At 50.9% G+C, this 10,450-nt stretch overlaps 2 protein-coding genes across 3 annotated transcripts in view; one reads left to right on the top strand and one right to left on the bottom strand.

The window, feature by feature from the left end:
- The first annotated feature begins 2,634 nt into the window (after positions 1-2,634).
- Positions 2,635-7,342, top strand: TIMM22 (translocase of inner mitochondrial membrane 22). Its single transcript, XM_013953875.2, has 4 exons — positions 2,635-2,917; positions 3,180-3,376; positions 4,424-4,496; positions 5,595-7,342. Exons 1-4 carry the CDS (start codon positions 2,701-2,703, stop codon positions 5,669-5,671), a joined length of 564 nt encoding a protein of 187 aa, XP_013809329.2. The 5' UTR covers positions 2,635-2,700; the 3' UTR covers positions 5,672-7,342.
- A 77-nt stretch (positions 7,343-7,419) lies between these two features.
- Positions 7,420-10,450, bottom strand: part of ABR (ABR activator of RhoGEF and GTPase) — a 33,056-nt gene continuing 30,025 nt past the window's right edge. For both annotated transcript variants that reach the window (XM_067309890.1, XM_067309889.1), the window contains exon 22: positions 7,420-9,933. In XM_067309890.1, coding sequence (XP_067165991.1) covers positions 9,844-9,933 — 90 coding nt within the window. In that variant the 3' untranslated portion in view covers positions 7,420-9,843. The remainder of the gene's footprint in view (positions 9,934-10,450) is intronic.

Here is a 10,450-nt window from a genome sequence, read left to right as displayed (position 1 = left end):
ACTAGACAAGGTTAAAAATAGGCTACGGTCTTATACTGGACTTAGAGCTCCAAGACTCCAATCCAATCCAAGCGTGATTTTAGGCACACCATTCAGATAAGAGCCTTGTGAAGGAAAAGGATCAAATGCACTGGCTACACATCTGCAATAGTGAAGGCCCATAGGATTATGAAAGAAAATAAACAGCTTGAAATTTCATATAAAGAGCTTGTTAACTAAAGATGTATTGAACTCTCGGATTCTCCCTCTCCAAACCTCAACCCTCCATCTAATTTCACTCACATGAAAAGCCCATTCAAGCTGATGAGGTTATTCAAATAATCAACTGAATATATTTGTTCATATGCAAAACACAGATCTGCGTATGGAAAAAGGAGAAAAACATTTAAATACCTAAGGGGGAAGAAAAATAAAACAAACAAATATACAAATATTTGCTTCTAAATAGAAATATTTATGCAAATGTGTTTATAAACATTTTATTGTATTTGTAAACGCATAAATGCCACATTTTCTCCAAAACCCAGGAACAAAGAAAGTCAAAAAAAATTCCAGCTATACATGTAAACTCTCAGTGCTCAAATTCTTGATCCAAGATATCTTTTTTTTCCCTTTTTGCCTTTGGAAAATAGGCTTTGCAGTGTGACTTCAAAATCAGTCCAGCTAGGCTATTTTGGATCAAGGAGAAGATTGAAATCTAAAGTTCAGGACTCCTTAGGGAGATGGTCCTGCCAGCAACCTTCTCTTCCGTGTAAAGATACTGTTTTACTAGATTGTAACAGCATGCTTTTCAATTGTTTCTGACCTTAAAAAAAAAAGAAGCCCCCCCTCTACCCTCAAAAAAGAGTGAGGAGGGAACAGCATTGAGCAGGTCTGATGATCCAGCCGGTAGAGGGCAGTGGAATTTAAGAGGAAAGTTGTTGACAATTAACTTCATATAAGGAAATACTTGAGGTGGTAAAATCATCAATTTATATTGTTATTTGAACTTATTTATCCACTCCAAAAGTAAGACGTAAACAAGATACAATGCAAAGGATAAATAAAGAAAAACAGAACAGATTTTTTCAGAATCTCTAAAGAGCTGACTTTCATGGTGTGCTATCAGGAAGACCTCATTTAATCAATCGTTTAAAAAAATAATTATTAAAATCTTTTAAATCATTTTCAGTTATTGAAATACACTGCTTTGAAGCATCCTATTGAAACCATCACAACTATTTCTCAGGAGTAAAAAGACTGTAGATAGCTTTTTAATTTAAAAGAGAGAGAAAAATTAAAAAAAAGAAGTCAACACAGCTGATTTTTTAAAAACTTGTGCTAAGCTGAGCAGAAAACTGGTTCTAGTCCACGAGAACGAGAAGGTAAAACAGGCTAAGCAAATGAAACACAAGCAAACCCCGTACAGAAGACTTTTAATTTTGACGGCTCCCTGGTTACCAAAGAAGTACAAAAGAAACAATTCTCACCTCATTACCAAGCAGAACAAGCATAAATGAGCTATACTTTTATTTGATTCGACACTAGCTAAGTTTGCAATTTGTGACAGAAAGATTTTGTTTATGCCCTAAGCACTTCTGAGCTATAGAGGTCCTAAAGTAAAATTCCGTCTTTATGCCAGAAGCAGCCGAAGTTTGCTGAGAAAGGCTAGAGGAGATGCTCCGACCTTCTCACCTCTTCACTTAGCATATGGAAAATGTGGAAGACGGGGGTATCCTGTCCAAGCTCGAGCTGGGACCTCATAGGCTGAAATCGCTCTGTGCCATGAAGCTCTTTGCCGCTCACCTCAGAAGACATGGGACGTCCACTGAGACGCACCGCAGTTTCCCACACATCCGTGCTAGTAACGCCTTGGGTGCGCTATAGCAACGAACCGTTGCTCTCTAGGAGAAGGACTTTGGCAGGACTTTGTCCCTGCGGTGGCGATGGCGGTGACACCCAGGCTCTGCTCCCACCCCAACGAACGGTGGGGGGACATTACCTGCTGGGTTGCATCGCCCTCAGCAGACCATGCTCCGGACTTGTCCTGAGGGCTCGAGGAATCGTACCGGGGAGGCTGCCCCGTTCCCGGACAGGCTCTGGCAAACCCCCCCCCCCCCCCCGGTAAAGGGGCCTGGGACCTGTTGCCCCCACAGGTACCGGCGCGGTCAGTCAGATGGGGAGGGGGGGCGCACACCACGGTTCCTCCCACCCCCTCCCCGCACCTCAGCCAGGGCAGAGGGACCCGGCCCCACACTGCGCCGCCTCAGCCCTCCCGCAACCCCGGCCCTGCCCCGGGCGAGGCCCCCCGGCCTGCCCCAGCGCCGCTCACCTGCCGCTGCCTCCGCTGCCGCTTCTCGAGGATGCTCTGGCAGCCGGAGCCCTCGCCTCACCTGTAACGGTCTTAACGGCCGCCAGGGGGCTGCCGCAGAGCACGCCGGGTAGCGTAGTTCTCCTCTCAGCCCCAAGGGACTGCCAATCCCGTGAGCCTCCGCGCGGCCCACCCCGCCCCTTCCCGCCCGGGGGCGCGAAGCTTGCTGGGAGTTGTAGTTCTCGGGGACAGCCCGCGCGAGAGAGCGCCGCCGCCGGCGGCCCTCAGCGGAACTACAACGTCCGTGGGGCGCTTCGCGGAGGGGGCGAAGGTTAGGGCGCGTTACCGGCGCGTCCCCTACCGCCGCAGCCGCCGCGCCGGGCTGAATCCGCGGGCGGGCGACACCGGCCATGGCGCCGCTACCGCCACCCCCCGAGGGCCCCGAGGCGCCGCCGCTGCAGTACAGCCTGCTGCTGCAGCACCTGGTGGGCGAGCGGCGGCGGCCCCGCGCCTGGGACCCCGCCGCGCTGGGCGGCATCCCCAGCCCGCCCAAGAGCGAGGAGCAGAAGATGGTGGAGCGGGCCATGGAGAGCTGCGCCTTCAAGGCGGCGCTGGCCTGCGTGGGAGGTGCGGGGAGGGCCTGGGCCGTGAGGAAAGGGCTGGGGGTGGCGAGGAGGGGCCCCCCCGGCCAGGCCCCCGTGTCCCTTCCCTGTCCTGGGAGCGAAGAGGCGCCGCAGCCTTTCCCCGGCCTCCTGGCGAGGAGGGTGGCCGCGACCTCAAGGGACAGGCCCCGCCGCGCAGCGGTGAGGGAGAGCTGCACCTGAGCTGCCCCGATCCCGGTGGGACCTGCTCTAGCGGAGCCTCCTTTTATACCTTTTGTCTTCTGCAGGGTTTGTTCTGGGGGGCGCGTTCGGCGTGTTCACAGCGGGCATCGACACCAATGTTGGGTTCGATCCCAAGGATCCGTATCGCACCCCAACCGCGAAGGAGGTCCTCAAGGACATGGGGCAGCGAGGCATATCCTACGCTAAGAACTTCGCCATTGTGGGCGCCATGTTCTCCTGCACCGAATGTCTGGTAGAGTCTGTGAGTAACGATTTCTTCAGCATTATAAAGTGTTTTCTTGCATGTAGATCTAAAGAAATACGTATTTCCCTTTAAAGGGAGGAGGCAAAGACAGTAATAGGCTAAAGTTTGTTCTGCTTCTTGGCCAACAAAGCTTTTCATCTTTGAGACATGTCTTCAGAACTGCTGTTCTCTGTGGTGGAATAAGCAGAAGTGCATGTGATAATGAAGTGCTTGTCAGTTCAAGGCCTGAACGCATTGGCAAGTATAAACATTATTGTTGAAACCCTAGCTACAATTACTTGTTGTTACTTTAAAACATCAGTCTGTGATTTCCAACCTGGTAATTTGAACCTATAAAAATTCCAGATGTAGAAAGGGATCCTTTGATGGAAATTCTTAAGTAACAGGCCTTTTTTCATCCTGCCCCTAAAGCAAAAAAAATGATCTTGTGCAGCTCATTGGTAAATCTCTCAGCCATTTACTTAAATAGGAAAATTAGCCTGTTTTAAATTTCAGTGCTGCCTTTTAATTGAAAGGCACAATTATTTCTTAGCTCATCTAGAAGAAAAGTGTATTCACTTGCACAGTGGAGCAGTACATAGAGATCTCTGCACCAGTGAAAAATTAGTATGTTCTGGCTATGGAAATAGTTTATCTTCGTCAGCAGAGTGCAATGGCCCGTGCTTGTGCTGAGAAATGGGCTATGTGGACGGGCTCAGTGTTGCACTCGCATGGTTATAGTGCCTTTAAAAATCTCTGAGCTGGCACCTCTGCACAGTGCTGTGTTCTGGGGGCTGTATCCGATCACCTGAGAATCTTTGCCATAGCACTGCATTGCGCCATACGGATATGACTTACCTCTGCTAGTGACCCATTCTTTCCCCTCCTCCCGCCCCCAAAAGTCTTACATTTGAAAATGCAGGGGGCCATCTGCTGAGAACAGAGGGAAAAACATCTTCAGCCGAGAAGGGACTGGAAAGGCATTTAAGATCTGTTGGCATTAGCACAGATACTGAGTGTTCATTCCATATTTGCTTTTTGACTCTGATTTTTTTAATTCCACAGTATCGTGGAAAGTCAGACTGGAAGAATAGCGTTATTAGTGGCTGCATCACAGGAGGAGCAATCGGCTTCAGAGGTTGGTAGTGCCTGCTATGAGCTGTTTCTGTGATGAGTCCGTAATGTGATTAAGTAGCAAGCAATGTTTTTAAGGCACCACACAAATCTCTCTGCATGGGGTTATGATGATGTCAGTGTGAGCGAGTACTCCAAACTGGCAGAACTGCTATCTCCATCACTTTCCTGTCAGCTTGAAAGATTTGTGTGGGTAGGGAAGGCTGGTCATACAGGACAGTGAGATACGAGAAAAATCAACAGAAGTGACTTGAAAGTAAATCAAAAAATGCTCTTTGCTATCCACACTCTTCTATGGTGTCATGGGGAGGGAGCCAAAAATACATAGTGAACAACTTGCTGAAGTTATAGCTTTTGTGTTAACAGAGCTCTACTTTATATATAGTATTTCACTGGCAGGAACTCTGATAGCTTGAACAGCGTGTAAAATGCTCCCCTCCCTTCCCCGAGATCAAATCAAACGGGCAATTCTACCTGACTGTATGAGAGCAGGAACACTGGGATTTTAGTCCATCAGCCACTAGTAGGGACCTTGCTGGGAAGCCTTGAGGGTAATCACAGCTGGAGGGAATCCGCAGGTAGGAAGAGGGCTGCTCTGCTCATCAGAAAAATCAAACTCTCTCACCTTAAAAAAACAAAAAGCTGTCCAAAGAGCATAAAATAAAAGAAAGCGCTCTTGAAAGCGGTCCTATTTGAGCTTGTTACACTGTGTCTATCCTGGACCTATTCCTCCTAGAGCTTTTAAAGCAGCAGCTGCTCTTCCTATCCATCTATTGTCCAACAACAAAGATGCTTGCAGTGCCCAGGGGGCACTGAAATCAGCCATGACCACTGGAGTTTTCTCTTCTAGCCCTTGGGGAGGGACTTGGCAACACAGAGGCTAGTCAGTGTGTCGAGCTAGTCCAGCCCTGGGAACGCAAGTCCAGCATGTGCCAGGTTACCCCCGTCCGCTTGGGCAGTGGCAGTGCCAGCTTTCCCTGGTAGAGGACTATGAGGTTCCTGCAGGTGTAAGCTCTTCAAGCCAGCAGTGTGAGCTAGTTAATGGGAGGAAAAATATCTTTCCTATTTTTTCTTATTCTTTCCAATCCCTTTTGCATTGCAGCTGGTTTGAAGGCAGGGGTTATCGGATGTGGTGGATTTGCTGCGTTCTCTGCAGCAATTGATTACTATCTACGGTAACAGCGGGATCCCGTGGGGCAAGGTTCCCTTTTGTTCCAGTGTTGCTGGTAAGAGCCTGCATCACAGCAGAGGAACCATCAGGCGTACCTTTCCACTGCCTTTGGAGTCCTGATCAGTGCGAACTGGAGGGTGCTGGCTGCTCTTCCTGAATGACTAACAATAAGCTGGCTCTGAGCCTTGGCGTGCTGCTTCAGGCAGAGTTGCAGGAGTATGTGAGGATGGAGCAAGCCAGACGCAATGAGCAGCATCACCAGTATGGATCAGCTGACTGTCAGTTTCCAGGAATCCAGCTTGGACTCTGAGCTTTCTAGATCCTTTGGGTCTGATTTTAATTAACTAACTCTGTTGCTAGCATTGAAAGAGGCAGGAGGAGAGTCTTTGTAAAGAAATGCAGTGGTTTAGGTTACTGTGTATTTGAACATGCTGCAAGTGTTTAACAGTTATCAGTTTGCAGCTTGCTACGCTGTTGGAGAGAGGTAAGATCCTGTGGAGAAATACTTTGTTCCAGGCTTTTCTTAAAATACCAACTGAAAACAAACCACCATCTGTACGACTTGTCTTATTTCAAGTACAGCGATGAGAGCCAGATTTCTTTACCATGTTTTAAAGGGAAAAGCAAAAAGGAATCCTTAGCCTTAGAACTGTGTGGTTACTGGCAGATGAACAAAACAGTTTAAGGGGAAAAAAAGAGGTAGTTGCAGAAGTATAATTCTCTGTAGCCACTTGGCTAGCCTGATTTAACCTCGCTGTGGGAGTACCAATAATCTTGCTACTGCTTTAACTGCTACAGGCTTGCACCATTAGTTCCAGCAGTTTGATGGCTAGACTAGAAAGCAGAGTTGTAAGAATAAACCACTGTTGGACTGATAGCAAGGCATTCACTTAGCGCATGAACTGTTTCCCATAACGTTCTTGCACCACCCCTGAGTGCCCCAGTGTTACGCTGGGGAAATCAAAGAGTCATTTCTGCTGTATTTCTGCAAAACACTGATATTGAAGTCAAAACACCTGTCTGAGCTCAGGGAACTGCTCCTTTTTTGATTTGCGCTCATGTTAGGTATCTTGCTCTTATAACCAAACGCTAAAAGCTCTGTTGTCAGGCCTCAGGGAATAACTTTTAAACTCAGAATTGTTTAGAATGGTTTTAACCTTCCTTAAGCCACTCTGCAAGGGCGAATACCCACCCTTGTGTTCTAGAGGCATTGGTGTTTCAGATTCAGTGTACTCCCCTAACGGGGGTTCCCCCCACCACTTCCCATTCTGCTCATCCATGATTTGACATCCCAGAACACTGACAGCACTTGCTTACCTGGAAGAGCAATACTAGCAGGGTAGTTTGGCTGATAACATGGTCAGTGGTCAGTTTGGAGGCATATTGTCTCCCGTGCCCGCGTAGACAGCACCATGTGATCTATCAATCAGATGAGGTTTCCAAATCGCATGCTCTCCTTTGCTGCGCCTGTCCAGTATCCTCAGGCCAGAAGCTGTGCAAGTCAGCTGAATTTGAAGCTTGAGTAATTCTGGGCTGATTAAACAGGCTGGCTCCAGACAGTCCAGGTTTTTCCTCCAGAATGTACTGAAATGCAAGGATGTAGCCCAAACCGTAAGATCTCTCTTAAAAGATTGCTTGGCACAATGCCTGTGCTTGTACCACTGGCTCAAAACACAAAATAGCAAGATTTCCACATCAGGGGGAGAAGCTACGATGCCACAGTGATCAGTTAGTGCAGATAGCAACACCACAGGGCTCTTTTGTGCAAATGTTGGGGCTTTGCATTTTTATTAATGGTTTTTTTTTTCCCACAGTTTACAGCCGTTTAAAGTTTATACTCTACAGAAATTGAAACAGAACACAAAAATATATCCTTAACTTTTAAAAGTCAAATATTAATTAACAGTTCTATTCTACCTGTAGCTGCAAAAGTCCATCCCCCCTCCTTTCCTTTCTGCAGGGACAAACAAAAGCCAGTCGCTGGGACGGCCGCAGCCTGTTGTGCCAGGGCTGCGTGGACCAGGCCTCCAGCCACCGACGTGCGGGGGGGGGGATTGGCTGTAGAGAGTCTCCATCTGGAATGACACTATCATGGACAGAGACTTGGATACATGTAACAAGTCAGACACACAGGGATCCCTTGTGCGGTTGGATCTAAAACTCAGCCTCCTTACTGGGTCCAGGGCCAAGAAAGACGCCTGGTTATTTTCTGCAATGCTGTTTCCCTTCTGTTTAGCTGGTAGTCAAGAGGAGTAGGGTCTGGAGTGTGTGAGCCCTTTAGAGGGGGACCGAAAGGCCTCCGCTCCTTTAGTTGCGTTGCTGGTGCGGGGCTGGCAGGTGCCACCTTCCCCGGGGAGGTGGGCTTGGGACACACCTGGTGCTTCGGTGGAACGCGGATGGGCTCTACCTGGAACAGTCTGTTAGTCAGATGGGTAAAAGCAACGCTGCTGTAAGCAGGGATACGCTTGGTCACTTCTGGTCCATCTCCATTTGGCACAGGAGAGTGCAGGGCCAACGCGATTGCGGAGGGGGCTTTTCCCACAAGAACACAGACTCGGCTCACAGAGCGAGAGGATTTGTGTCCCAACAGGTACCAGCACCTACCTGTAAGCATGGGAGGGTGGGGACATAACGGGAGCCAAGCGCACAGGCGGCCGGAGCAGAGCCTGGTGGCCAGTGCAAGCAAGCTGCTGTACTGCCTTGGCACGCTGCTTGACAGCTCCAGCCGTCAGCCTTCGGGGCAAGAGCTGGCGCTGTTAACTAAAATGGAACTGACCCAGCCGGGCATGCCTGACCCAGCAGCGACTGCTTGGTGCGAAAGAGAGCAAAAGAACCACTTCTGCCTCCAGTACTGAGGGCCAAGCCAAATAGAGCATCCAAAGGCTTTCCCTCCTCCGGGCCCCCTGAACGGGGGACCCAGCTCAGGCTGGGTCGCTGGGCAATTGGAGCATAAATAGCACTTGCCTCCAGCAGCCCAACTAGCACCGAGGCAGAGCCAGTTGTTGCCGTTTGCCTGGTGCTCAGGGCAGCAGGGAACGGCCAAGGAGGGTAAAGAAACTTTCCCTTTCTAGTGGCCGTGGCAGGCCGCTCCGCTGGGTTGCAGCAAGAGGCTGCAGCGGGTTTTGTGCCCAGGAGTCAGTAACCCTTTTGGCAGTGCTTGGCTGGAGAGGAGCATGTGCGCACAGCTAAGGCAGAGATACGGACGTACAGAAATGGCAGGGACGCATCCTCTTGCTTGGCAAGAACAAGGCCTAAACCCTGTTCCCTTCCTCACTAGGGCTTGTTGGAGAAATTTTTAGCCTTCATGCCCTGATGGTCATGGGCCAGAACACAGGTCTGGGGTCAGCCTGTGGCCAGAAGGAGCAGATCTGGCCCTGTTGGCCTTCCCTTGAGCCTGCCATGGTTCAGGACCAACACAGCACCTCTTGTTCCAGCCTTGGAATAGCGGGTTACCCCAGAACGCTGCTCGGGAGAGGAGAAACAGAGAGGGGAAGTAACCACCATGCTACACGCACACAGGCAAAGCACACGCAAGGGCTATAGGGGAACTGGCCTGAAAGCACCCGGAAGAGACGTGGTGAGGAGGATGCAGCACCCTGCTCCTGTGCTCTCGTGATCACAGGTTTGCTCAGGGCAGAGCAGGGTCCAGGCGCAGGGTCCAACGTTTGCGCAGGCAGCAAGCCAAAAGGGAGCTGGTCGTCACTGTCACTGGGGAGGGAAGCCCTGGAGCTCCCAGCCTCCGAAGCGAGCCGGTGCTGCACATGCAGGCATGGGGCAGGCGAGCTGGGCAGAGAAACAGGCACTCATGGGCTGCTGCAGTCTTCGAGCTGGGTGAGACGTGAGGATGCTTGGTAGTTGTTAGAGGGCAGAAAGGAATCCAGGAGAAAACTAGCCGAGGGGAAAGCCTGTGTCCACAGCCGTTTGCAGTCTCTACCTCTTCCGTTGAACAAATATACATAAAAACAATTCCTGAACACAAGAAGGGACATAAGACACGACTACTTTACAGGGGGGGCACGGCGCCTGGGGCAAGACCGGGCCACCGGTATGCGATTGTACAGGAACTGCAGGCGGCACCATCCTGGGTCCAGGCTGTTCTCCCTGGGGGGGCTGCGAGCCAGTCCGTGTCCCCCAGCAGGGAGGCTGGGAGTGTTCGCGGCTGGTGCCTTCCCCCTGCAGGCTACACGTCCGTGGAGAAGTAAAGTGTGTTGCGCTTCAGCTCAGTGAAGGAGATGGGAGGATGCTGCAGGTAGTAGAGGAGGACCTGGACCTGTGGGAGGCAAGTGGAGGGTGTTTGGAAAGGGCCAGGGTTTGTCTCTGCACTGCCATTTCCAGCGAAGGACAAGTCTACACAGACAGGCAGGCAAAACCCTCCTCTCCAGCCTCCCACCGCTTCCCGTGAGTGTCTGGAGGGCCTGGGCTAGTGCAACCTGCAGTGGCACCTGTGAGCCCGCAGCAGCACTGTGCCCGCAAGCCTGTGCTCTGCTCTCGGTCGCAGAGTCCCCGCGGTCCCAAGCCTGTGCACGGGGACAAGCGTTCAAGCCCCTGCAGCCGGGCCCATGCATGTTGCTGGCAGCCACACTGCCGGGATGGGGGCCAGTGAGCGAGCTGGGAGGACAAGGCCGCATCCCAGCGCCGCCCCAAGGGACAGCGCTTTGTGGGGAGCTCCGTGTCAGCCCAGCTGGTGACAGGCAGCAGGTTCATCTTGCAGCCTGCGTGTGTGAGCAGAGGGGAAAGCGTGAGCCACAGCATCACAGACTGGGTGCGAGGGTGCAGCAGGGTCCTGG

Source organism: Apteryx mantelli, chromosome 22 (genome assembly GCF_036417845.1).
Source record: "Apteryx mantelli isolate bAptMan1 chromosome 22, bAptMan1.hap1, whole genome shotgun sequence".
In the NCBI taxonomy this organism is placed as follows: Eukaryota; Metazoa; Chordata; class Aves; order Apterygiformes; family Apterygidae; genus Apteryx; species Apteryx mantelli.
Note: the sequence above shows the minus strand (reverse complement) of the source record. Positions and strands in the feature narration are given on the sequence as shown.

Excerpts from the sequence above, each read along its gene's own strand:
- TIMM22 (XM_013953875.2), top strand. The coding sequence starts at position 2,701 with ATGGCGCCGCTACCGCCACCCCCCGAGGGCCCCGAGGCGCCGCCGCTG. Across the intron at positions 3,377-4,423 it reads CCGAATGTCTGGTAGAGTCT|TATCGTGGAAAGTCAGACTG; the intron begins GTGAGTAACGAT and ends TTAATTCCACAG. Across the intron at positions 4,497-5,594 it reads AGGAGCAATCGGCTTCAGAG|CTGGTTTGAAGGCAGGGGTT; the intron begins GTTGGTAGTGCC and ends TTTGCATTGCAG.